This window comes from Eubalaena glacialis, chromosome 3 (assembly GCF_028564815.1).
Source record: "Eubalaena glacialis isolate mEubGla1 chromosome 3, mEubGla1.1.hap2.+ XY, whole genome shotgun sequence".
Classification (NCBI taxonomy): Eukaryota; Metazoa; Chordata; class Mammalia; order Artiodactyla; family Balaenidae; genus Eubalaena; species Eubalaena glacialis.
This window is the reverse complement of record NC_083718.1, coordinates 86,275,530-86,303,075: the sequence shown is the minus strand read 5'-3', so window position 1 is coordinate 86,303,075 and position 27,546 is coordinate 86,275,530. Positions and strand designations below refer to the sequence as shown.

At 45.5% G+C, this 27,546-nt stretch overlaps 2 protein-coding genes and 1 long non-coding RNA gene across 4 annotated transcripts in view; 1 reads left to right on the top strand and 2 right to left on the bottom strand.

Moving 5' to 3' along the window:
- Nucleotides 1–789: 789 nt before the first annotated feature.
- MTMR11 (myotubularin related protein 11) lies at nucleotides 790–8,687 on the bottom strand. The gene is given in 18 exon segments (XM_061183556.1): nucleotides 790–1,320; nucleotides 1,322–1,453; nucleotides 1,747–2,040; nucleotides 2,475–2,657; nucleotides 3,052–3,225; nucleotides 3,522–3,688; nucleotides 4,224–4,294; nucleotides 4,487–4,553; nucleotides 5,014–5,138; nucleotides 5,224–5,312; nucleotides 5,472–5,559; nucleotides 5,810–5,945; nucleotides 6,074–6,152; nucleotides 6,624–6,766; nucleotides 6,937–6,997; nucleotides 7,232–7,353; nucleotides 7,796–7,886; nucleotides 8,240–8,687. Coding segments are annotated over 18 exon segments (2,148 nt in total). The 5' UTR covers nucleotides 8,306–8,687; the 3' UTR covers nucleotides 790–1,260.
- LOC133086857 (uncharacterized) lies at nucleotides 8,469–18,770 on the top strand. The gene is made up of 3 exons (XR_009700358.1): nucleotides 8,469–8,626; nucleotides 9,012–9,099; nucleotides 18,042–18,770. It is a non-coding gene; the product is annotated as an uncharacterized LOC133086857 (long non-coding RNA).
- The window catches only part of OTUD7B (OTU deubiquitinase 7B), a 53,740-nt gene continuing 37,907 nt past the window's right edge, over nucleotides 11,714–27,546 (bottom strand). For both annotated transcript variants that reach the window (XM_061183555.1, XM_061183554.1), the window contains 8 exons: nucleotides 26,895–26,996; nucleotides 25,232–25,359; nucleotides 21,177–21,289; nucleotides 19,381–19,508; nucleotides 18,923–19,072; nucleotides 18,229–18,343; nucleotides 17,205–17,289; nucleotides 11,714–15,972 (listed from right to left, as the gene is read on the bottom strand). In XM_061183555.1, the coding sequence (XP_061039538.1) occupies nucleotides 14,764–15,972; nucleotides 17,205–17,289; nucleotides 18,229–18,343; nucleotides 18,923–19,072; nucleotides 19,381–19,508; nucleotides 21,177–21,289; nucleotides 25,232–25,359; nucleotides 26,895–26,996 (2,030 nt within the window). In that variant the 3' untranslated portion in view covers nucleotides 11,714–14,763. The remainder of the gene's footprint in view (nucleotides 15,973–17,204; nucleotides 17,290–18,228; nucleotides 18,344–18,922; nucleotides 19,073–19,380; nucleotides 19,509–21,176; nucleotides 21,290–25,231; nucleotides 25,360–26,894; nucleotides 26,997–27,546) is intronic.

The window sequence follows — 27,546 nt, the reverse complement described above, 5'->3', positions numbered from 1 at the left end:
GCCCCCTGACCTCAGTCACAACTTCCACTTCCGGGGCGAAGGCGGACGTAGAGGCGGTGGGCGGGGCCTAGGCAGGGGCGGAGCCGGAAGCGGCCGCGGCCATCTTAGGAGCCGCTGATACTTGAAGCGGTGCAGGCGAACGGAAACGCTCAGACCCTCCTAAGGCAGTGCTAGACGTTAAAGGGTTACACTGCTCCCGAAAATGTGAATTCAAAACCTGAGAGAACAAAACTTCACTTTTCATGTATTTTGTAGCCTTCTTTCCCAGAGAAGGGTGTGCTGAGGAACCCCCCAACGCAAGGCGTGGAGGCAGCTGTCCACCCCGACCCGCAACCTTTGGACAGATACGGCCTCACAGCCCCGGCCTGGGCTTGAGGTATTTCGTTTTTCTTCAGCGAGGGGATTGCGGAAGGTCTGAGCTCGCCTAGGCGTTATTGCATAGAGAGTGAGGGGAACCTGAGGCTCAGAGGTGGAGTGATAGCAAAGCTGAAGGGTGGTTGACACTGAAGCCCAGAGTCCTCCGTCTCAACGTCCAGAGCGCACCCTGACGCCCAGCAACGTCTGGGTGTGTTTTGCCCCATCCGCACGGAAGAGAGAACCCAAATTGCCTGTGAATTCTGCAGAGCCTCCCCTGACCCATCCCCTTATTTCCTTAGCAATAATATGGTCGGTACCTTCCTCTCTTGGGTCACACCCCCTTCACCCACCCCCACCACCACTCTCTTACCTAGGTTCCTTTATTCAGAGACAAGAAACAGTGCCAGCAGCATGTATAAATATTGTGCTTTAATGAACTCCTTAAATAGAAATGTCACGACAAAAATATACAATTGGAAGGGACAGGGTGTCTCCCATACCCATATAAAACTGTAAAGGAAAAAGTAGAAATCGGAATTAAAGGAGCAGCAAGAGGAGGTGAGTAGGAGGTCTGTAGGCCATCTTGTTGACACTGATATATGGTATCTCTGATCTCACAGTTTACCAGCTCAGTATCCAAAATTTCCATCCAAAAGGGATGGCATTGCCCTGAAAAAAGGATGCGATCTTATTCTGGATTGTTTTTGTTTGTTTGTTTTTCTTAATTCTTCAAATCACAAGAAACTATTTAAACCAAGCAGGGCAGGGTAAGAGTTGGATAAGGTTAGCACCACCCATCTGCAATGGAAACTCAAGTCAGTGAGCTTGTTTAAGGGCTGGTGTATGCAAGCTGAGGCAGCAAGACCAGGTAAGAAAAATTGAAGGATTAGACAAAACTCTCTCTCACCCCAGACCACCCTCTGCCCTGCCCATGCGAAAGCCAGCAATTTCAACGGGACTGGGAGAGAACGGTATTTGGATTTCTTTTCTTGGAGTGATCCTCAGGAGATATTCTTGGTGTCCATTTCCTTAATAACTCCTGAAGATGGGCTAGCTCAGCCTGAAGGCCAGAGATCGTGGGAGCTGAGAGTCCCATCTGGGGAGGGGGTGAAGAGAGGCAGAGAGGAATATTATTTTAGCTGTAGCTCTCTGGTCCTGGCATCCTTAATTCTCTTTCCCCCTCCCTAGTTTCCACTTGATATTAGTCGCAAGCAGTTTCCCCACACTCTCAGACCTATCCACTTTGATACCAACGAGAATGGTACCTCACTTCCCAGACCCCCAGCCCTTTCCCCTTCCAGCTCCTGGAAACATCTGGTTTCTCCTAGAACTTCTGGTTCAGCAGTCAGGCCCCTTCTCCCACTCCCAATCCCTGTTTTTCCTTCTCACCTGGACCTCAGGCCTTCCCCTCAGGTAGCAGCGTCTCCAGAGCCTGATTTGGGGTCCCAGATATCCAGGCAGCAGCAGCCCCGGGGGTAAAGGGCAAGCTCCCCAATGTGAGGGGAGCCCCCACTCCTGATCAGCCAGGCTTTCAGAGGAGATAGCAGGTCGAGGGAGCCAACGAGAAGAGACTGCCAGCAGGGAGGGACTGTCCCGCCAAGGACAGAGCTGATTCAGGGGGGTCAGGGCCCCTCTAGAGAAGAGCCACAGAGAACTGGGGGGCCCAGGAACCATGAAGCTTGGCTAAGGAGGAAAGGGAAATCAACTGGCAACCTAGAAAACTGATGACCCCAGTTTCCCCAAACTGGGTCAGGAAGGAATGTCCAGCTGCCACCCACTCAACACTGCACGTGTGATCAAACTACAAGCCTCCCCCCGAGAACTCTTTATCTGCTCTCCTTATTAGCCTTCAGACTAGGCTTCAGGACTGATTAAAGTTGATTTTAGGGAAACAAAAATGTTTGCGTGAGACAGGAAGACTAATAAGGATGAGGAGGACAAAAAAGATGCCTTATGTTAACTGTAGGATTTCTGTCTTCCTGGGGACAGTCAGGGACTATAAATGACAGCTAACAGAAGAGGAGTGAGGAACTCAGACACTGTGTCTTTTCACTTCTCATCTAGTAGGATGAGCCTGTGAGAGAGTCAGAAGAATTTAGGAACTTTAGACACCTCACCTGCTGTCTAGGGAGCCAGGAATCTGGGCAGTGTTCTGGGTCATAGCCAAGATTATGGAATTGTAGTATCTGTTCCTTGCTGTAGCGTAAGTCCCAGTCCCAGACAGATAGCTGTGGGTTAACAGAGTTCCCAGCTGGGGTCTGGGAGTACCCCGCAGTATAGACTTGTGTATAGGTGTTGAACTGGATAGAGGAAACAAGAAAAGGATGGTTAAACAAACAAAAATATATAATCCTTCTCCCAAGTCTAGAGAGAAATCATGAAATTCTCATCTCTTAAGAATCAGATATAGGGTGAAAGTCCAGTCCTGAAAGTGAGCACCAACCTCCCCCTTTCCCATCCACAGATCTCACTTTTCATAATCAAGACTAAACTTCAGAGAGTAGTGGGTTTTTTTTTTGTTTTTTTTTTGGCCGCACTGCACAGCTTGCGGGATCTCAGTTCCCCAGCCAGGGATTGAACCTGGGCCAGAGGAGTGAAAGCCCAAAATCCTAACCAGTAGCCCACCAGGGAACTCCCAGAGAGTTCTTCTTAATGGGGGGAAAAAAAGACAAGTCAAAAATGGAAGTCCCTGACCTGTCCACTCTGCTTTCCACGCTCCCAGGGAGTGTCTCTCAAGAACGTAAGGGTGTCAGGAACCCTGACGCTGTCATGAAGAGCAAGAAGGAAGAACTCAGAGAATTCAAACTCAGCTGGAGACTGCTGGAGGAGCTGCCAGACGCAATCAAGGAAGAGGAGAAACACTGGGGCCTGAGAAGAGGGAAATTAAGAGGTTGGAAGGGGTTATGGGGACCTAAATGGGGAGGATGACAAAATAACAGGGGATGAGGGGCACAGGAACAGAGGACACTAAGGAGGTCAGGGAGTGAAAATCTCAGTTGAGGTAGGGGGTTGTGGTCCCTCACTCACCTGGGTCTCCCTTCAAGCTTAGCCCAACCTCAGAACCCTTTGGACCTAATTCACCTCTGATGGCTTTTACTATTTACTTTTCTCATCCCCGTACTTCTTAATAATACTCTCCCAGTACCCTCCCCAAACATTCTCACCTCTTCACTGGCCCCAGTTCCCCCAAGTCGGGTCAGGAAAGGATGTCCAGCTGCCACCCACTCTCGCTGCACTAGTGATTGGAAGCCAAGCAGTGTTCGGGCTTCAGGGGCTGAAAGCAGCTGGACGAGTGAAGAGAGGAGGCCATTGAAATCACGATCACCGCGCTCTGGGTGATAAAGAGGGATAAGGGACAAAGAAGGAAGGCCAAGAAACTAGGGCAGAAGAGAGTGAGAAAAAGAAACATGGCAAGAGGAAGTGAGCAGCACAGAGGGGGAAAGTTTGGGGTAGGTAGGATTGAGAGGGCACATAAAAGTGAAGAGAAAACAAAGACTTTGAGTGATTCACTTCATACACTCCACCGAGATAGAAATACCCAGCTTCACATGTAGGAAGCAGAATCATAAATGTCCAACCAGCTTCCACATTTTCCTTCCCACCCCAACCCCAATCCCCATCCACTGATGGAAGGAGAGGAACAGAGGGCTGAGAACCCCTCTGTTAGGGACCACAAGCTTAGTGGGGAGGCAGAGGTAGCACTGAAGGATGAGTTAGAGCTGATGGGTAGTTCCTAGCAAAACGAGAGGATGCTAGCACTGGGAGGGGACAAGGAAGCTTTATAGGTCTCCCTCCCTGAGCAGAATCCAGTCAGGTGAGTAAAGAAAAAAGGCGAGGAATGGAGTGGGTTGGCCCAAGAAACTCACCTTGAAGTACTACAGAGCGAACCCTGGATGTCACTAAGACTGAGATGTCACTGGCCTTTCGAAGACAAGACCTGGAGGGGTGGGTGAGGAAGAGAAGGGGAGAACAACAAGCCTGGAGGAAGGGAATGATGGGTCATGGGATACAATAGAGACAGACTCCCAATTCCTGCCCCCTCTCCTTCTAAGGAGCAACAAATAACAGTCTTCTTGGGGAACCAAGGAGAAGAGTTAATGGAAGACCATTTAGGAGTCAGAGGGAGTACCTGACGTAGTCCAACCATCGTGTTCCATCCAGAGCTGAGAGCCATTTATCCTCAGCCACAGATGAATCTGAGAGAGAGTAGAGGAGTCAGAAGGGCAAAGAGATCAGGAGAACTGGGAGTTCAGGATCCAGAATTAAGAAGGGTTAATAATAAGTTGGGTAGTGGTTGCTTAGGTCTGGGTATAGGAATGAGAAGTAACTATAAATGGCTATGAGGTTTCTACAATTAAGTTGTGGCGATGGTTGTACAACATTGTAAATACAATGAAATGCATTGAATTGTACACTTAAGATGGGTGAAGGGTGAATTTTATGATACATAAATTATATCTCAATAAAGCTGTTAAAAAAAAAGAATATCTTGGGGTCAAGAAAACAGGAAATCAGTGAGTCTGTGGGAGATGGGAGTTGAGTAGAAAACTAAGAATCATTGGGTTGAAAGGGTACTCATCCATAGCAGGCAAAAGGGTAAACCAGGTTAGGGTCAGCAGACCTAGAGGTGGGGTAAGGGGTCAAAGTTTATCTCACCAGGCAGGCAGAGGGCCCTCAGCCTCAGGTGGGCAAGTTGGACATCTGCAAGACTGGGGAGCTCATCCATAGTGTCTACCAGGACAACGTCTGAATGCCCAGCCTGGAGCATCGACTCCACTACTCTGGAGGGGAGAGAGTCAGAAAGTAAGGGAAGGTGTCTGCCCTGAATATCTAACGCTTGATTCTTCTCATCAAACCTCCCCTCACCTGATATCCTCCTTGTTGGGGTCACTGGCTGTATAGAAGCCGCCACAGCGGAGAAGATCACTACCCCCAGGGTGATGCCAGGACAGGCGCTTCACGTGGATGAGAGAAGGATCACTGAGGGAGAAACTCCTAGCCCCACCCTACCCTTGCCCCTACACTGACCTCACAGGGATCCCCTCCCTCCACAATGACCCGTAACCTCCCACGACCCTCTAATTCCCAACCGTTACCCTCACCCTCACACTGACCGGTCCACGGCCCTGATGGAAGTGGCCAAATGCTCTCCTGACCTCACTGTCCAGAGTTCGATTAGGGACCCAGAAGTAACGGGGGAGGCTGTGAAATTGAGAGTTACATCACAGCTTGGCTCAGTGACCTCATTATAACGCAAACCTGTTATTACAAGGAAGCTGCTTAGGAGGGGATCATTCCAAGGGATCTCAAGTTTAGAGATCTGGGAGTTAAAGGGGATAGCTTTGCGGATGTCCTAGGAGGCTGGAGTTTGTGGGAAGTCCTAGTTTTAGAAGATCAGAGAAGTGTGGGAAGATTGAGGGGGCAGCAGGGGTTGGGTGGACTGGGGGATCACCTGGTGGCTACGTCGAACCTCTCGTTGACAGTGCTGACCCTCCAGCCCCTGGCCCCCTGCTTTTTCCGCTCAATCTCCCAGTCTTCTGATGTCTCCAAGAGGGGAATAGGTGGTTTTCTGGAAACAGAACTCTGGCCTAGGGCAGGAGGGAGGCACAGAGGAGGAGGAAGAGGAACCAGAGCCAGCTCAGCTCTTTTATCTTCAGCCAGCTTCTGCTTTTTCAGACTCTTTACCCTTTCCTTATCCTAAAGCCCCCACACTCACCAGCCTTGCTCAGGGTTATCCCTGCATACTGTTGGGCTTGACTGTTCTGAGCTCTGGCTTGGACAATGGCCATGGTCACCTGTAGAAGAAAGGACATCCCATCCTTTGTCTCAGACTGAAGTGAAAAGAAGGAAATAGGGCTCATGTGTTGCTCCACTGTCTTTGCCGCCAATAGAGAAGAAAAGTGAAGGCAATCCCCAACGAAGGGAGCTTCCACAGGTCATGGGGACTGGAGTCAGGGGAACACATTTAGGCCCACAGAATGACAGAATGGTAATTCTGGGAGGAATCTTGGGGGTAATCTTATGCAGCCCTCCCTGTTTTTCAAAGGAAGAAACTTGGCCGCAGTTCCACTCCTGATAATTGGCAGAGCTGGGCTAGAATTCAGGCCTTTACTCTCACTATACTATCATTTTAGTCACTCCTTGAGGAGAGAAGCAGAGAGAATGATGAGAGGGATCTTGGGAGACAGGGGACTATTGGGAATTTCCAGGGAAAGGATGCCAAGGTTCTAAGGGGAAGAGGGGTCCTTGGGCTGGAGGCCTCTTACCTGAAAGGCCTGCGGCTCTAGTCCTCCAGCCTCGAAACCAACTCTGAGTAGCCGGAAGTCTTGGCCATGAATCAGAATCTCCTCAGGGATAAATTTAAGCAGGAACCCGGGACGGAGGAGCTGGACTCGGGACAGGCCATTCACTGAAGTCAAGAGTTAGAGAGCGGTATAGCCATGGATCAGGGTCCCTCTAGGAGGAACTCTTCCAGCCCATCCCACTCCATCCACTCAGGCTGTCGTCTGAAAATAAAGGAAGGATGAGGAGGGGTTCCGACACCGCCAGTGAGCCCCTTCACCGAACTCCCACACTTACCAGCCTCTAATCGCCCAATGTTGGCCAGGGAAAAATCATACTCACTGCTCAGGGGAGTCTCCTAGAGGAAGCACATGAACTGATGCTAAAGACATCTGAAGTCTCATTCTTTGTCCTACCTTGGCAGCCCTAACCTCCCTAGAGATGGTCCCCATGGACAATCCCTGATACTCTCAGAAGACAGCCCTTAAGCATAACTCTCACTTTCTCACTTCCTGTAATGTTTGTCTACATCTTCTAGACTCCCCTACCCACTTCCCACTAGTTGTCCTTTGCACTGCCCTAACCTTCTCACCTCACTCCGCTGCCATCCACAGGGCTGGAAGGTGACCCTCAGGTTGCTGCAGATCAGGGTTCCAGGCAGTTCAGGTTCCAGCCCTTTCCTCACCCCTGGGGCCCATGCTAGGATCTGCTCCCCTGCAGGGCAAGAAGGGAAGCCAGGTTATGACTGTTCCCAGTGTTGCACACACTCGTATACACCCATTCCTCTCAGGCAGGAGGATCTAAAGAGGGAAGATTAAGATCCTCCCCTAACCCCACTAGAATGAAAGCTTAGGAGGAGAGAATTTATATTCTTTTACTCTAGAGCCTAGAAAGTGCCTGGGACATAGTAGGCACTCAAATATTTATTGAATAAGTAAATGAGAAGAGGAGTAACAGGGTCAAGAAAACAGAGGGACCATCAAGGTCCAAGCTCCCAGCCAGCCCTGGACAGAGAAGAGAGCAAACCTCAGGCAGAAGCACTTTGAGCCAGGAGAGGAGTACAGAGGTACCTTTGGTGAGGTTTGAAACAAGGTCTGAGGAGCATGAAATTTGGGGGAGTCTTTGGAGATCAGAAGTATTGGAAGGGCATTATTACCTGGGAGGCATCCAGAGGCCAGGCAGCTGCCAAGCTGATGACTCCTGGGCTCTGGCATCCCACTCCCCAGGACAGACTTTGGTCCAGAGAGCTGCGAAGGGTGTAGGGTTAATCCCTAGGCCTCTCCAATCCTGGGGTCTGGGGTTACTTCAGCAACCACCTCTGGAGGCCTACACTCAGACACTCAGGAGAAACTGAGATCAGTGGCTGTGGGGAGCTCAGCACCGGGGGTTGGCAGATAGTTAAGGGAGGGGCTGGTTAATGGATAATGAGACAATGAACTTGAGACTGCAAAAAAGACCAAGCTCCATCAACTGAGGTTGATATGAGACACACCCTCCTCCTCCTCTAGATCCTTTTCTTCCCTCTTTCTCCACACCATTCCCATTCACACCCTCTTGCCAACGCTCCCCCCTCGCGCGCAAGCCCGTTTCCTCTCCTTACCCCCATCTCTGGCTCCTCCTTCTGGGGGGCGACGTTGAAACTCTGGCCCCGGCCCCCCCACCACATTTCTCTGGCTCCATCCGGGGATGGAGCGGTCAAGGGTGGGAAACCTCGAGGATGCTCAAGCCCCTTGGGGAGAGGCTGAATCTTGTATATGGGAGGAGGGAAGTCAGGGAGAGGGGCAGGAGGAAGATTCAAGGGAAAGGAGCATTTGAGGTGCAAGGAGCACGCTTTGGGGTCTTTTGAAAGGTGTGTCCAGCCCAGCTAGAGAAGGCTCCTCGGAAACTTCAGTCGACTCTGGAGAGGGCGGGAGAGATGCCCAGCCCCTTAAAGGAGAATACACACAATTTTGGAAAAGTGGAGAGGAAGTGGAGGAGCCTAAGAAAGGTGAGGAAAAAATGGGGAAGTGAGAAAATACCCAGATTCCCTGCTTTACCCCAAACCCAGATCCTATTGTCTTCCTGTTCATGAGCATTGGAGACTGTTTGAGGGGAGCAGTAATGCCAAGTATTAAACTGGAATCATTGGGCCACTTCCCTAGACTCTCACTGATGGCTTCCCTGGGAAGCTGTTTTTGTTTGTCTTCCTAAAGGGGGTGGGGGTGGGGGGAATGTTAAAGTAGTGCAGACTTCCTTGCTGCCTCCCCTTACAGACCTAACAGAAGCGGTTGAGAAGAAATTTATTAATGGAAATTGGCCCTCAGGGGATTTTTGCCTGGGGAGGGAATTAGGGAGGGAGGTGAGTTAAAGTGTTTTTGTGTATCCTTCTCCAGAGAGCATGAAACATATCTCATGTGAAGGGTCCAGTGGAAAAGTAGGGAGAGAAATTGAAACATCTGCAGGATACAGACACAGGTACAGGTATGTTTACATGCAAGTTCTGGTGGTGGGGGTGGGAGGCCCAAGGAAAAGATCTTACCACTTAATCCAACACACACACACACACACCCCCCCAACCAACCAGCTGGAAACTAGAGCCCATTCCAGGTACAGGAGCCCTCCCTCCAGCCCAGACATCAGATCTCCAAGTTAATGATTCATGTTAAGGACTTTGAAGGCTAAGGGTTGGAAACCTCTGTTAAGTGCAACAGTCCCATCCCCCCACCCTCCCCCTTGCAACCCAAGAAGCAAAGATGGGTGGGGAGGGCACTAGGAGGGAAGTAAAGGAACTGTAGGCGATGGTGACTGGGGGTAGGAATGCAAAAATCTACCTTTAGGTATGAAAAAGACAGAAAATAAAATACAAAGTAATGAATTCATGAGCTGCTGTTTTATTGATTTTGAGTTTGTACAGAGGCAGCAATTCTTAGGTGGGGGCCCCAGTTTTCCAGTGACAACTCTCTCTTCCCCCCACAGCACACACACCCTTCCGGCCTCAGCTTTAAAAGTTCCCTGTCTTGGCTGCAACTGTGGAAATAGTGAAGATATTCCGAGGCAGGGAGTCAGTCTGGAACAGAGAGGCATACACCTGCTAGGAAGGTAGCCCAGAAGCCTGATTCTAGAAGTCTTAAAAGCTACCAAGCCCCGCCACCCCCACCTGCATTCCATCAGCCTCAATCTCTTGGGGGGAAGAAAATATTTCCCAAGGTCTGTGGCAATAGGAGGAGCTGTGTACCACAGTTTTAAAATCCATTAACCACTTTCCTTCTCCCCACCACCCTTCATTCAAGAGCCTCATTCTATTCTTTAATACTTGAGGTGTAGGAGCAGCAGAGGAATACAGAGAAAAAACATCAGGGGAATGGTGGAAGGTCAGAGGCAGAAAAAAGATGGGTGACTTGGATCAGCACCTAACCAGGAATGCAAAGGGGGCAGCAGCTGAGGGTTAAGTAACAGGAGGACCCCCTTTGTCCATTCTACACACACCCAGTAGAGGTTTAGTGGATGAAAGGAAGGGTGAAGAGGCAAGGGGCTGTATCAGATTTTTCCGTTTTCAGAATCCTGGTCTGGTTGCAGGTTTGTGCCAGGAGTGAAGGCTGCTGGGAGGGGCAGCTAGAGGAAGGAGGTGGAGCTGAGTGACTCACAAGATGAGTCACAGATCCAGTTATAAGCACAGAAAAGAGGCCAAGGTCCTCCCCACCCCCCCGCTCCTCTCTGCGCCACTGTCAGCCAGCTTCCCTTTCTCTTTTCTACTGCCCCTTACCCAAGTGGCCAGTGAAGGGAGGTGGCATGGAGAAAGTCTCCATGAGGGATGTCATGATATTTTGCTAGTCAACTTAAGTTCAGGGGGCAAAACAGCCTGTAATTTGCAGACCAGGTATCTACAAAGTGAAAGAGACAGACTGCCTACATGAGTCACTGAATCTGTTGTTGAAGGGCCTGGAGGGAAGAGGAAATTAGAAAAATCTGGGGTGCAGGTGATTCCAGGCCGAGAAGGGGCTTCTGATTCTGTCTTCTCACCTGTGGTTGTGTGTCTGGGGCACTGACTCCTTAGAGAAAGAAGAGGACACAGAGTCCAGAGGTGTCCGAGTAACTGGGGACAATTATCTTTGAACCTCCTTTATTGGGAAAGATAAAACGTGACTGGAACCTTGGACATGTGGCTGTTTAGAAAGTAGTAAGAATAGCAAAAGCTAGGTTCTCAGAAGTCATTCAGAACCAGCTCCATTCTTTCCAGCTCAGTATCATTCCCAAATATACAACAAAAAGTCATTGCTAATTTCTGTTGTGTTGGTCTGTGAGCTTTAGTTTCACTTGAGAAGAAACAGCCAACAGGAGAGGGAAGGAACTTCCCTCCAGGCCCTGTACAGCACTGAGTTAAACACCATCCGCACTCCATAAAGAGACTGAATCTTTAAAAAAAAAAACAAAAAACTTTTAATATAATCTTTTACTTTTGTTGTAGAATCCAGTGTGAGGGAAAAACGTTTGGTTAAATCTTGTAACTCTCAATAAAACCAGCATAGATTAAGGGAGGAATTTGGAGGCCTCTCCTATAGTATACTTGCTCCATCAGGGCTGAGATGGAGAACGTAGGGTGGAGGGGTAGCACTGTCTCAAATCAAAAGGGGAAAAATAAGAGCCCTGAAAAATCTTCCCTCTCCAATAAAAACCTCAGTAGGTTCCCCAGTGCCTGGATTAAAGGAACTAGGTGCACTTATTTAAGCCTGAGAGATGATATCATCCCTCAACTAGGGTTGAGGGGTCTGCCTCCCCACTTCACCCACACCCTCCTTAACCAAGAAATTTGGCTCATTTTGAGCGCACATCATGTACCCTTCTCCTCCCTTTTCCCCAACACAGTAATTGCATGAGCTTGCCTCTTCCACCCCCTCATCCTCTCCAAATACCATAAACCAACCAGAGTCTGTCTTCATTTTGCAGGCATTATTTTTTCACCACCCTCCCATTCCACAGGATGAAGCAAAACAAACTTTACTCATCCCTATGGGAAAACATCCATTGACTCAGGGTCCCTCATCTTTAGAATAGAGAGGGTGTTGTTTTTTTTTTAATGTGTCAATAAATAGTTACCTTCCCAAATTAAAAAAAAAATTTATTTCTTAATGAAAAAGCTAGAGGGCCTAAATAAAGCCCTATTTTACCATATTCACCCCTAGGCCACCCACCAGAATTTCCACCTTTTTTATTTGAAAAGAAGTCAAAAGCAATTGGGATTGGTTCATTTATAAATCAGAACAAAAGCAAACATGACACAAGGTTTCCATTTTTGTTCATTTGTCCTCAGTTTTTAAAAACAAAAGTATTAACTAGAATCTAATAAGAGATCAAATCCAAACACAGCAGTCCAGTGGAGAATCAACTTTCCTGGTTTTATTCTCTGGGAAAGTCCCTGGTCTGTTTCCATTTCTATTGGTCCAGGCCAAAATCCTATGATATAGATGGATGCCTATGGGAAAGCTAGGTGAGCTATGCAAAGTCTTGGTGTGAGTTTGAGCCACCTGTTGTTTGGGTGCATGTTAGGGGACGAAGTTCATAAGGTGGTGGTCTCACCAGTGTTGTTCTAACCCCGGAAACAGGGTAAGGTGAGCAAGGCACTCACTTTGGGCACAAAATTTAAGGGGTGCCCCAAAACCCAGTAACCAAGATACTATTTTAACACAGTATATTTTGAAAATCAAAACTAATGTAAAAAAATCCACAATGAATAAAGTATCAAAATTTTAAATAAAGACAGGATTCAACCCGTACTTGCTCAGTTCAGCGTTCCTTCCCTCACTCTAACCCCAGTCCTGTTGGATTCTGTCTTTTTTAAGATTCTGATATTTTGCTCATCATGGATTTTTTGCATTAATTTTTAAAAATACTGCATTAAAACAGTATTTATCTTGATTACTAAGTTTCTGGTATCTCCTTAAGTTTTGAACCTGAGGGGCGTGCTTGTCTCACACTAGTCCCAGTCCTGCCCAGAAATATATACATACCCTCCTTTGGAACCTATCTCCTTCGACCTCATTGCTTCCTTAACACCAGGTTTGTTTTCAAATAAAAGCCTAAGAATTAACAGCCATGGAAATTATTAAATCAACAATCAGATTTAGAAAATAGGTGACTTTTCAAGTTTGTTGAGGAGAAAGGAAACTTTCTAAATTGTGAGCAGTTCCAATGCATAGGACAGTCTTGGCTGGCTTTGTTACCAAAGGGGAGATGGGATGACAACTTTCCTGACTGGGCAGAAGCAACACAGGCCAAACACGAGTTCCCCTAACACACACACCCAGCCCATGTCTGCCTTGGATCAAATGTGGGGATTACATTCCACAGGATGGTTTATGAGTACATACCTCAAAAGAGAAATCCAAATACAGAAAAATAGCCCCAATTAACACTCTGGACACTTAAGTACACTTATTCCCCTTCCTCATATGCACCCAGGAGTGTATACAATTGCATAGTTGAGTTTTTTTTTTCCCCCAGAAAAAAAAAATTTAAAGAAAAGGGAAAATTGGCCCAGGATAGGTCCTCCAGTTTAAAGCTCTTAGAAATGGTGCTGGCCAGAGCATAGGCTGTCCAGACTTGTGCTTTGTGCAAAATGCAAAGGAGCTCCCCCCTACTGTGTCCACAGACCCACTCCCACCCTCTGGGGAAAAGGATGGGTTGGGGGGCGGGGGAAGGGGAAGGGGGAAATCCAAAGACAGATCAGCTCATTGGGAGTAATCTGTGATCTGTGGTTACAGTTCACTAAAATATATTTCTCTACCTTTTTATAAATTGCCCCTAACCCCTACCCCAAGTTTCAACATCAGTCCTATTATCAAAAATATCTCTTCTTACAAAGTATTTTTATTATTTTAATAAACTAACCACAGATTAAGGTCAGCTATGGCTTAACAAAAGAAGCCGGGATGTTAAGTTCATTCTCCAAAAGTAGAGAGGAAGGAGAAAGAATCACTTAAATAGGAGGAAAAAAAAATATTTTTTATAATGTTTTTGCTTGCTGGGGTCTTTTTGTTTCTTTTCTTTAAAAAAAAAAAAATTCCAAAAAATAAGTTGCTTTCTACAGAAACACAGCAGCAGAGGATGGTAGTGCTCTATTTAGGTTTTTGGTTTTGTTTGAAACAGTCTGGCCAAAAGTCTGTCCTCCTCCCACCACCCTCCCAAGGCGCACTCAAACCCCAATATGTGGTTATTGCTAGTAGTTAAAAAAAGATCACCTCTGCACCAATTCACCTGGAGAAAATTCAACACACACAGCTGCTCTTCGCATCATTCTCTTGCCTTCCCCAGAGAGAACTTTTTTTGTTGTTGTTGTTTTTTAATAAAATTAAAGTCTTAAAAAAAAAATCACAACCTTCTTAGCTCAGCCCTCAAAAAGGATGAGAAAAAGACAGGGGGCAATTGGCAATCTCTCGAACTAGAAGGGATGACAGATGGCTGTTTAGAAGGAAATCAAACTCAAGAGGAAGAAGATTCCCCTTTTAAGTTCCACCCTTTCCCATCTCACTAAACTGATTTAAGCCAGCCCCCTCCTAATAAGCATCCATAAGCACACATTACTGCCTTGTCTTTCCAGATCCTTCAGGAGGAAAAATTTATCCAACACTAAATTTCTACCTTAATTCAACTCAATAGCAAATTTGACTAATTTCCCAGTTTCCCTCCGCACTCCCAACTCCACCACCATGTGCTTTTTTCCAACCTAAAAGAACTTTGGTCTGTTTTCTCTTTTATTGACTGAGAACCTCCTTTGCCAGTTCCTCCCCCAGACTTCTGCCCACCTCCCCACCCCCTCACATCAAATCTTCCCTTACACTTTCCCTTAGGTCCTGGGATGGACCCAAGGGGTTATGACACAGAATTACCATCTTTCCCCCCTTGTACCTCCTCAGTACCATTAAGTCAAGATGGGCAAAGGACCAGTACAGCCCTTGAGGCACCATCCAGCCCTGACCTGCTCTTGCCAGCCTGGCAGCTCTCCAGAGCATACACACTTAAAAGTTTCTGGCCAGGCTCACACAAACATTACTGCATTTGCCCCATCAACATGGGGGCTGGGTCTTATGAGCCAATTAATTAAGCTTAACTTTCTTTGTTTAGCCCCCTTGCCCTCCAAGGTTTCCCCATTCAGAACCTGTGCACCAGCAGCTCCCCACCCGGTTCACGTTCCCTTCTCCTCAGTTCTTCCCTGTAACAGCAGGAGCAGAAGTTGTTTGTCTCAGGGTGTCCATAGAAGCTGCAGTTCGGTTGTTTGCATTTGGTCTGGGTTGGGGGAAGCCCCCGGGGACCTCCAGCCCATCCATCTGGCTCAGGGGGCTCTCTGTAGCCGTTGCTATAGGAATCAGCCACGCGGAAGTGGGGTGGTAACAATGCACCCCTGTGAACTCCATCCTTGGAGTGACTGCCTGGCTCCAGAGAAGGGATGCTGTCCTGATGGGGGTAGGGTCGCCCAGGAGGGCACTGTCTGGGGAAGGTGGCATATGGTGGCAGGCCCCCCCCACATGGCCCCCCTGCCATCTGCCTCCGGGGCTCCTGGCAGTGGACTCCACCCCCAGAAGGCCGAGGGATAGTAAAGCCACCAGGGTAGCCAGTAGACAATGCCACCGCCTTGGACTCTGCTGGAGGGGCAGTCAGCAGCTCCTCCCCGCCATCTGGCTCTGGCTTTTTGGCTGGAGGAGGCCCACTCCCTACCCCTCCATTCATGATCTTCCTCTCTGCCTCCTTCTGCTTCTGCTCTGCCAGGAATCTCTCCTCAGCATCAGAAAGGTAGCGTTGGATCATCTCCTCCTGATATTGGTGACGGTGACCCATCTTCAGGGTTCCAACAAAAATAAACTTCCCCTCCCCTTGCATTGCAATCCTCAAAATGCTCAGGCTTTGCATCACCTCCTGGCTATACTTGCTCCCTCCATTACCAACAGACTCAGATGTGGGCTTCTCAGTTACAGGCCCATCCCCAGCTGCCTCCTCCTTGCCACCCTTCCAACTCTTCAGTGAGTTTTTCTTCTTCTTCTCCAGTGTCTCAGTGCCACTGCTTACCCCCGACCCTGTTCCCATCCCTCCAGGCTTAGAACCCTTGCTGTGCATCAGGCCTCCCATGTTCTTCTTGAGCTTGCTGCCCAAGGTTTTGCCAAAGCTGCCCAGTTTGTTAGCCACAGAATCTGCTCTTTTCTTGTCCTTTTCCCGATCTCGTTTTGACTTCTCTTTCCGCTTGCTGCCCTCATTGCTGGCAGAACTGCTGCCAACTGACTCCTTGTCTGATTCCCCAGACTCAGGAGTGGACCGGGGCTCATCTCCAGCTGAGGCTGTCGGGGACTCAGGCTGGGCCAGGGGAGCCTGGAAGAGACAAGAACGTGGCTGAAGATACAGGATGGATAAACAACAAGGTCCTATTGTATAGCACAGGGAACTATATTCAGTATCCCGTGATAAACCATAATGGAAAAGAATATTAAAAAAGAATGTCTATATGTGGATAACTGAGTCACTCTGCTATAGAGCAGAGATTGGCACCACATTGTAAATCAACTATACTTCAATAAAAAAGAATTTTTTTTAATTAAAAAAAAAAAGAATGTGACTGACAGTTATCCCATTGGTCTGGGTTGAGGGAAGCCCCCAGGAACCTCCAGCCCATCCATCTGGCTCACGGGGCTCCCTGCAGCTGCTGCTATAGGAATTAGCCATGTGGAAGAGGGGTGGTAACACCCCTATGAACTCCTTCCTTGGAGTGACTGCCTAGTTCCAGAGAAGGGTTGCTGTCATGACAGGGGAAGGGTCACCCAGGAGGGCACTGTCCTTCCCCAGCTCATCAGCTCTCCCATGAACCAGGGAAAGAGGTATCTAATATCTAACTTTTATCTCACCCCCTGCAATTTGATGCCCTTCTGTAATAAGGAGATACCAAAATGAAGCCTGGATTTTGCTCTTCTAGAACAATGAACAACTATACAAATACATGGCCTCTGGGTGAGGAGGGAGAATATTCTATAGACACTAGAATGGCCTTTATTATAAATTTCTCTATGCCAAATTCTGCTCAAAATTAATCTCAAGGAAGTCTTGAATAACCACCCCAAGTCTTAACCATTCTGCATCCCCTCAAGTTCTAGACATTCAGCACTGGAGTCCATCAGTTGGCCCTTGCTCCTGTGTTCCTGTTCTATGGATAATAATGACATCCTCAGAACCTACTGTATCAGGAGCTCTTTAAGCTATTCTGTCTCCTCTGGTGCCCAAAACAGAGGTCTATGTACAGAGGGCTTGGAACAAAGTAATAACAATCTCAAGTTCACCAAAAAGTTCAGAAAACTTTTCTTGAAGAATGTGTTTTAGTATCAGAAAGAAGAGCCTGGCTGGTGAGAAGATATAGAAAACAAAGGGCACTAACAGGTAGAAAGGCAGGAAAAAGTGTCGTTTGGAATTTATCTGATATTTTCTAGTTATTCCTAACCTTGAATCATAAGCCACTACTCAGAAGAGACTCAGAAGGAACCACCACCAGATTTCCTTGTTCTCCCTGACATGAAAATGAGGACATGCAAGGGTGGGGTGGGAGAAGTCCTCACCTGTGCATCCGAGGACACTGGGATCCACTTCACATTCATGTAGCCATGCAGCAGATGCAATTTGACCTCCAGGGACAGGATTACACTGTGAAAAGGAGAAAAAAAGAATTTCAAAATACTGTGACCTTTAAAAAGCAGAGCAGTGTAATCCATTTGGGAGGTAGGGTAGGAGAGGGCTACATGGCTGGGAACTCAGACAGGGTTGAGTTTGAATTAGGGCTCCACCAATTACTAAGTTTTATGACCTTAAGCAAGTCACTTCAACCTCCCTGAAACCCAGGGAGGGGTTGATAATGGGTATAGATAATAATATCTATCCTGCAAGGTTGCTGTGAAGATTAAAACAGTATTTGAAAAGGGCCCAGCACAGTGTCTGGAAACCAGGAAATACTTCCTAAACAGCAGCCACTATTATTGTTGTTGCTGTAAGTATTACTCATAAGGAGCTTTTCAAAATTAGGTGAGAACTTATTTAAAAAGCCATAAACGCTGGGTTTTTAAATCAAACCGTCTCAGTTGGGTTCAGTTTTAGGAGCCCAAAGAAGGCGGCACTGGCTAAGAGGTAAGGGAGGAGCTTTTACATTCATAAGCTCTTATGGGAAGTTTGGAGGCAGGAGGAAGCCAACTTCTGGGAGGTGGCAGGGGGGCGGAGAACATATTTTTCTTGCTGTTTAAGTTCCAGAAAGGCAAAAGCCCAGAGCAAACTGTTTTGGTCAGCTATTTGGGCTGGGAGAAGTGTGATTTGATCATCTTGATTTTCTGATCACTGTTTTGGGGATTCTGCATGAACACTCCTCATACTGTAAGGAGATCCCAGGATTCCCTTGTCTTTCACAGGGAGAAAAGGCAGCTGCAAGAGTCCTGGTGCCCAATCTGTCTCCCTCCTCTCCATCTTCCCAAAGACGCTGGAACTAGGATGCGACTGTCTTTGCCTCTGAGCTGAGGAAAAGTCCCCGGGAGACGGATATCGTATGTGGAAGAGATCGCAGCTACAAAGCAGATAGAAAGGCTAGGCTTGCCTCACCTGGCCAATCGGACATTGTCATTGTCATCTTTGCCCCACTCCCAGCCCTTTCCAGGGTCCACAGCAAAGTGCAAGGGCAGCAGCTTATGCTCTGAATCTGTAAGTGGGATCACAGCTGGGAAGGAAAGAAACATGATTAAGGAGTCTCTGAGGAGAGAGGAAGGCAACCGAACACAGACTGACTTCAGTGAAAAGGAGGCTGAACCATACCAAAGGTCTCTAACTGCAGTCACTTCTCAGTTCATAACATGTGAATTACCTTAGCATTTAAAAACTTAACAGGCAGGTTTTCCCTTGTAACCCAGCACACAATTTAGGCCACTAATCTCCATGACTTCCCACCAGTCAGCTAGCACCCATGATGTTCTTGCCAGTTAACGGAGATTCAGGGAATTCAAAGTCATTATCAAGACAAATATCGCAAAGCATCATTTGGAAAGTACTATGAGCTTACTGTATAAGCTCTTTACTCCAGAGCAGGGAATACAGGCTGTGTTTTTCTCCAAACCTTTTTTTTTTTTTAATTTTAAAACCTCTGTATATCTTATAGCTTAGTAAAACAGTATCAACATGCACTGTCTGAGCTTGCATGTCACTTAATTCTTTCCTCCTACATTCTCTCTCATTTCAGTTTTTCGAAGTGAAAATAAAGCAGACCAAAAGACACCAGAGACACACACACTGCATTCCGCACCTTGTTCCTTGGCATTCTCCTTCTGTTCCATGGACACAAGTGCAGAAAAGTGGGCCTGATCGTAGGCGAGCACCAGAGGGGAGCGGTGACACTGGCTGGCTGGAACCTCCAAGGGCAGATAGATTCCCCCAAAGGGAATAGGGGCGAATGCTGCAGGAAACCACGGAGATTATTATTAAGGCTATATTCTTGCCTAGTGGGAAATCCCTCCACCCTACTCTGCCAATTGAGCCCCCCTCTCATTCCAACCCATGTTTAATAATTTTTTCCTAAGAAGCCACATCAATTAACCTCAGCTGCTTTACTCTGAATCTCATGAGAATTTTGCCTTGCTCTAATTTATACCTTGTTTTTTCCCCAAGGGTCTATATAACCCCTTTCCTGCCCTCCTTCCAGTGCTTAGCCCAAGGCTCTGCAAATAGGGCTGCTCAGGGTAGAGTGAGGACTGACTGACTCACCTTCCCCGCCAGAGTCCCTCAGCATGGTGTCTGCCACAACTACTATGGGCCTCCTAAGCACGTGGGCAAGGACGAAAACATGGAATTCTTCTAGGCTCTCATACACAGGCTCTTCTGAACTCTCCACCCTAGAGTTGCAGGAGACGAGAGAGTGGAAGGGGTGCAGTGGAAGGGAGAGGGAAGAAAACAAAACAAGAGACCCATGAAGACCAGCTCTGCAAAGAGGAAAAAACAATGTCCCTTCCTTGTTTTCCAGTCTTAAGGCTGCCACACACACAGCTGATTATTTTATGCTACCATGGCTGTTTCTACTTCCGTTTCACAGATGGGGAAATACAAGAAAAGAAATATGAAGGTTCAAGGGTTAAAGTAGTTTAGGAATTGGCCCGTAATCCCTCTCTTAATACCCATCTTGTTCAACAACCTTCCCCAATTCTTTGTCCAGTAGCTCAGTGTACAGCTGTGTAGCTTCACCCTGCTTATCACTTCACACACCACAACCACCCACACATCACACTCACCATGTCCTATCAAAAAAGGACAAAACAAAATACAACAGGAAAGAAACAAAAATCCCTCCTTCTATGTTCACTTACTTGAAGAACAGCCTCACCCATCTGCTTAGTAGCCTAATCAGAAATCTGTGAAATATTTACTGTTCTTTATATTTCATCTTCAATTAATCACCTGGCTTGACCAATTCCATCTTTTAAGTGTCTCTTGTAACTGTCTCCTCTGGCCTATCTGCAACCCACCACTCTTGCTCACACCCATTACTACTACTCCCCTCCGCTTCATCATCCACTCTGCTGTCAGTGTGTTCAAATACATGAATTTGCTCCCGTCACTCAAAAACTCACAATTTAGTGGCTTCCTGCCCCCTAAAGCAATGTTATTCAACATTGGGTGCTTGCTACAAATGCAGATTTCTGGGCCTCACCTCAGTCCCACTCAACTGGACTTCCTTAGGGTGGAAGTCCAAAAATCTGCATTTTAAACAATCCTCCCAGATCATTCTTATGCCCAATAAAGTTTGGATAGGTTATAGTTTTTTAACTTTTTAACTATAGAAAAATTTTAAATTTTAAACATATTCAAAACTAGAAAGAATATTATACTAAACTCTCATGTATCCATCACCCAGCCTCTACAATTATGAACACATGGTCAATCTTGTTTCACCTAGACCTTGATATATTTTCCTAGGGATGGCCCCCACACCCACGCCACCCCACCAGATTATTCTGGAGCAAATCCTAGACATCATATAATTTCATCCATGAATACTTCAGTTTCAGTCTCTAAAAAATAAAGGACTCCTTTTAAAAATGACCACAATACCATCAATACCACACTTTAAAAACTTAACAATAATGTAGATATTATTCACATTTCCCCAACTGTCTTATAAATGTCCATACATTCCAGCTGGTTGATGTGTCTCTAAAGTGTCTTTAAACTTAGGTTCTTTCTCCCTTTTTGTTTTATTTATTGAGGAAACCAGGTCATTTGTCCTGCAGTTTCCCAAAGTCTGGATAGAATACAATTTTAATTCCTTAGCATGGCACACAAAAATCTGGACTGCCTAGCCTCATCTATCATTCTGCGCCACATACTCTATATTCTGGCAATACTGAACTACCTGTATTTCCTAGAACGTACCATGCTGTTACACCCTTCTGTGCCCTTGCCATGGCTTCTCTCCTCTCCTTCTAACATCCTCTTAGCACAGAGCTCTTTGGACACTGAGGACTCAGCAAAGATTATTTCCTGCTCCTCCAGTTAGACATACTTACCCACCACAGTTGGCTCCATTGGTACCTAGATGCATGCGGGGTTCACTTGAGGCAAGCTTGATCAGCTCGTTCCATTCCTTCTGCCACTCATCCTCTGTGTATACCAGCCCCGACTGTGTGAAAGACAGGCAAGGAATATCAAGCAATTAGAGGCTAGGTTCAAGAGGCAATAGCCATTCCAACTCACTCGTGTTACTCCGCTCCCTATTCTCTTACCACTTGGCTAACAATTTGCACTACAAAGTCCAATCTCTTCTCCCTTTTATAGTCAGGATCCATGAAAGAATGTCTATGATCACTCACGCTTCTTCCATTCTTTTCTGACCCATTGCAGTCTAGCTTCTGTATCTGCCCTCCAGCCTATGCCCCCTCCCTCACCCCCACAAACTACTTCACCTAACTGACTCTAGCAAAGACAATGACCTTCTAATTGCCAAATTCAGTTCTCATCTTTCTTAGCCTTCATGTGGCATTTGATCTCCTCAAACTTTCTTTTTGTTTAGCTCACACAACACTACTTTCTCTTACCTCTCTGAACTCTGTCTACCTCAAAAATATTGATGTGTCAATGATTTTAGCCTTGGTTCTTTCTAGGTTATCTTTTCTACTACTATAATCTCCTCTACTGCTATCTACATGCTCAGAATTCAAAAATCTTCTTCTCCAGCCCAGATTTCCTCTTAATTTCTATGTTCACATCCAGCTGCCTACTGAAGACTGCCACCTGCCCATGACTACCTCAAACTCTGTGCAGTCAAAACTGAACTTCTACCTCTTCAAAAACCCTCTCTTCCTGTTTTCCTACCTTTGTAAACAACACTATCACCCAAACACCCAACTAGAAACCAGGGGGTTATCTACGACTCCTCTCCTTTCACCCATCCCATACCTGGATCCTTTAGTCAACAATTACTAAGCATGAACTACTGCAATGGACCCTTAATTGGTTTTACTACTTCCAGTCATACATTCTTATGATCCATTTTCTACAATGCTACCAGAAAGATTTTTCTAAATTTAAAATCTGATGATGTTTGCTTCCTGCTACAAATTCTTTTAAGACCTGTCATTACCTATTAGATACAGTTCAAACTCCTTAAGCATAGCATACACACTCCGCTTCCTGGCTCCCAACCCACTTCTCTAGTACCATTTAATTAGTCATAGTTCCTTGAATGCACCGTGTTGTTTTATACTTCTGAGCTTTTGTCTAGGTTGTTCCTTCTTCCTGGAGCAGCCCACTCCATATCCACCTCGTGAATAATTTCTCAACCGTCAGGAAAGAACTCAAGTATCACTCCTCTATGAAGCCCTTCCTAAATCTCCCTGGTACATCAACCACTCACTCCTTCCTTTGTGCCCTCCCTCCTCAACTGCTATGTAGACTTCTATCTTAGAAGTCATAACCTGTTACTTTGTTGCAATTATGTATTTACATGTCCATCTCCTACTACTACTCCTAAGAGGCAGGACCATGTTTTATGCAATATGCCTAGTACCTACTATGTGATCAGTAATCAGTAAATACATGCTCAGTAAAACTATTAATTTTTATTAAAGGAGCGGAAGGAGTAGTACAAACAATCTTAAAATACCATATTGGCTTTAGGATGTATATGATGATTTGGAAGAAAGTCTGTATTATTAATTATATTTGGCCTATATAAGTGTTAAAATGAGTTTATACTTTAAACACACATTGACATAGTAGAAAGGATCACACTGGAAACATGAGAGGTATCAGAACAAATATAACAGGAATTAAAGAGCTATTGTGACCACATTTTACTTTAACAATAAAAAAAAAAAGACAAAGCTGTTTTCAATGTGTAAAGTTCTATCACAGATTTTTTCAACTAAAAATACAAAAGAACAATGCACAGGTTATATACGGGGTGCTCTGGTCACTCTGATAAATGGTCCCTGATACACATTCATGAGGATCTGCCTCCCTCTTGCTCTCACCTATTTTTGTTTGCTGTTTTCATACACACAGCCACTAGGTGGTGTGCCCTCCTAGGCTGAAAATGTTCTTACTGTGTTTTACCACCATTTTCAACAACAAAACAAGGAGGCCTGGGAAATCAAAACCAATTTAGTTTGTTTGGTGTTTGGTACTGGCTAAAAGTAGCTCCCCAGTCCGTCACCCCCTTCCCCACCCCACTATAATGCTATGAATGGTCTGAGTTAAAACAATTATCTCGTTTCCATATGGAACTTTCAATGTGCTGAGAAAAGGAGTAAAAAGACCGCTCCTTCAATATCTACTATCCTCCAGGCATGTATTTCCATTTGAGGACTTTGAGAGGGAATAGATGGCTGACCAAGAATAGAACTTGTGTATTTCTGGGTCTCCTGGCTAAATACCATCATAATCTAACCCCACCTTTAAAATAGTAACTATAACAGCTTAATATAGCTGGAATTGGGCCTACCTATCCTCTGACTGTGGCTATCATGTCTACTTTACTAGCTGGCATGATCTGGTTTGGTCTCTTCCTGTCTCTGAAGTGGTCAAATCTAAGGTTCAGATATAGCCTTAATTCAACAATGAGGAAGGCAAACTCTAGGCTGGCTCTAGCTCAGGCAAAAAAAGCTCTCCACATAGTCCAGCTCAGCTCACCAGACTGCCAGGGGGTTTGGTGGCAATAAAGAATGCTGTTTACTTGGTCTTGCCCCTGTGCATTTCTTTCCCTCAGGAATCTTCTGGGGCAGACTGGCTGATCAAAGACCGGATTCTGATCTTAATATCATCCTAATTTTAAGGTTGAGTTCTTTATTTTTGAGAAGGAAACATAACACATTCTACTTCCATATTTTAAATCTTGAGAACATAAAATTCTAATAACTGAAACAAACAAAAATCTGTTAGTTCTATATTATGGCCAGTTATGATAGAGCAATAAAAAGAGAGGGAAAAGAAGCTGGAAATTAAGTTTCTGAAGAGATATTCCCATATCAATGCCAGAAACACCCAGCTTTATATACATGGCAAAAATAAAAAAGATATACACGAAGAGCAGGAGATAAACATAGAAGACAGAGAACCAGGGCAAAAGGAAATAGGAAGACTCATTATCTTTATGTAACTGTATAACGTCATTATTAAAGGGAAGGGAATCAGCAAACTTTTTTCTGTAAAGGGCCAGACAGGAAATATTTTAGGCTTTGCGGTGGGGCAATGTGCAGCTTCTATATTCTGCTGCTGTAGCACAAACACATGTAAATGAATTGAGTTGGGGAGGCTGTGTTCCAATAAAAATTTTTTTTTAACAAAAACAGTTGGTGGGATTTGACCCACAGGCCATATTTTGCCCAGCCCGTAATAGGGATGGAAAGTACAAACAGTCCAGTGTTGCTTTTTTTCTTTTTTTCTTTTTTTTTGGCTGCGTCGTGGTGGTGGGGATTGAACCTGGGCCATGGCAGTGAAACCGCCAGAGTCCTAACCACTGGACCACCAGGGAACTTCCCAGTGTTGCTTTCTTATACGAAAGCAGCCTCAACATTTACTAAACCCCTGAGAAGTACCAATTAAACTCAACTCAACGTCTGCTGAACTTCTAAGAAGTACCATTCAAACTCATGCTTTTACAATTTTTTAACAAATAAACTGAACATATGAAAAACAAACGGTATATATGGCCAAAACTATCTTTATGCATTGACATTTCTATAATGGTTGAAAACATACATCCTTAAAAATTGGTCTAGCCTTATTATAAGCAAAAAAAACAAAACAACACAAAAATCCTATGAGCTTGTCGTATTTCATTTTGCAAAAGACTGCCACTAAAGGCTTATTGAGTGCCTAGGATAGAAAAGCACAACGTTAGGTACCTCCTCTACAAATCTCCACTTCCCCACACCAGTTCTCATAACTCTATCAGAAGGCATGTACCCTATGGTGGTATCTGAATTTTCAACCATTTCCAGGATTACAAGAGGAGTAACACTGACCTAAGCACCTAAGTAGGAGACATTTCCTACTGGTAGGCACTGAGCGTTTCCACTAGGTAACTCTGGGAAACAAGGTGCTCCTGCCCAAGCTCCCTCACCTCTTTATTCTGCTGAGTTTGCTGCCACCTCCAGCGCCGTTTTAATGCTTCCTTCTCCGCTCCCTTCTCCATTAGTGCATACAAAGCTTTCCGTAGCATCAAGTCCCGATCATGGAAACCCCACATCCCTATGGCAAAAAAATATGATGGTTAAGACACCCTACCTTGACTCAACTCCACTTATTAATTATGATACACAGACCCTGGCATGAAGGAAATCAGGCTGAAGCCCAGGTTCAAAGAAACCCCTGCTGTGACTTGGGGGAAAGGTAATCAAGAAAGAAAAGATGTTCCTATTCTGGAGGTTCAGAAACTTTGAGAACCTGAAAGTGGGGGATATACCACATCCTACAAACTCCTGACAAGAAGCCTTTACTCGTGATACCAAGTCTAACAAATTAAAATACAGAGTGGGAATTCCCTGGCCATCTAGTGGTTAGGACTCCTCGCTCTCACTGCCAAGGGCCTGGGTTCGATCCCTGGTCGGGGAACTAAAATCCCATAAGCCTCGTGGTGCGGCCAATTAAAAACAAATTTTTTTTTAATAAATAAAGTAAAATACAGAGTAGCAGCAGATAAGATGGGTCTGGCACATGGCAATCAGCATCAAAGCTTGAGGGGTGGTTGGAAAATGGGGACTTTTTTTAAAAGCTAAGGCAAATAATATATTGAATTATAAATAGGCATAACAATTTAAAGAAAACAAGTCAATAATTATGTAATATTTTTGTATGGTGACAGATGGTAACTACACTTAACATGGTGATCATTTTGAAATGTATAGAAATATTGAATCGCCATGTTGTGTGCCAGGGTATAACAGTGTTGTAGGTCAATTATACTTCAAAAACAAACAAACTCATAGAAAAAGAGATCAGATTTGTGGTTACCAAAGGCAGGGGGAATTGGATGAAGGTAGTTAAAAGGTACAAAGTTCCATTTACAAGACTATTGAGTACTAGGGGTGCAATGTACAACATGATAAATATAATTACACTGCTGTACGTTATATATGAAAGATGTTAAGAGAGTAAATCCTAAAAGTTCTCATCACAAGGAAAAAAGAATTTTTTCTATCTCTTTAATTTTGTATCCATGAGATGATGAATGTCCACTAAACTTATTGTAGTCATCTCATAATGCATGTAAGTCAAATCACTATGCTGTATAAAACTTATACAGTGCCGTATGTCAATTATATCAATAAAACTGGAAGAAAAAAAAGAAAGAAAAAGAAAAATACATTATTCTAGATTAGACATACATTAAAAAATAATAATAAACAAGTTTCACAGGGGACTGATGAAAACGTATCTTTTTTATATACCAAAAGAATAAATACTTAGCGGAATTATATGCATACACATACAGTATACTGCTTGCTTACTGCTGCGCATTACTTCCGGGGGCCAGTTCTCAGAGTGGGACTTGTGCTAAATCCTATGTACTCCATACGATTTCTCAACAAGACTGAAAAACCGGGGCAGGGCTCTCTTCCATCTCCTCCTGCGCCAGTGAGCGCGCACGCACACGCACACACACAGCCTTGCTCTGAGCCATCACTTCTGTCTGAGATCAAGAATGGTTGGATCAAGTCCTTCACATGAGATTTAACTACTGCTTCCTTTCTATGAGGGAATGAAGGACCATTTTCTAGACTCACCAAGAGAGGCTGCGTGCAGGAGGCAGTTTCCATCTCCAGTAGTTGCCAAAGGAAGGAGCCTCTGACAGGTGGGGTCCACACTCACCCACCAGTTCAAACGCCCTACAGAAACAGGAGGAAAAGGAGAGGAGCAGATGATGCATAAAGTTCTCCCTACTTCCCTATTTCTAAAACAGACTCCAAATGTGCCTCCTCTAGGAAGCCTATCCAAAATCAGACCATCACTCTATTACTCTGTGTATCTTCTTCACTTATATCTGGTTCATCAGAATCTGGTGAGCACAATTGGTTAGATCAGTGGTTCTTAAGTAGGGACAATTTCGTCCCCAAAGGGACATTTGGCAACGTCTGGAAATATGTTTGGTTGTCACAGGTGGTGGGGGGATGCTACTGTCATCTAGCGGGTAGAGGCCAGGAAGGCTGCTAAACACAATATAATGCACAAGGCAGCTCACATAACAAAGAATCATCTGGTCTCAGGTGTCAGTAGTGCTAAGATTGAACAACCCTGGGTTGGATGATGAGGCCTAGGTCATAGGTCGAAATCTGTGTTGGCTACTTGGTCTGGCTCTGATTTCTTCACTCTGGTCAGGAGACCAGCAGACACTGTAGCAATAAAGGTCAGCACAAATCCATCATCAGTAAAAGAAAA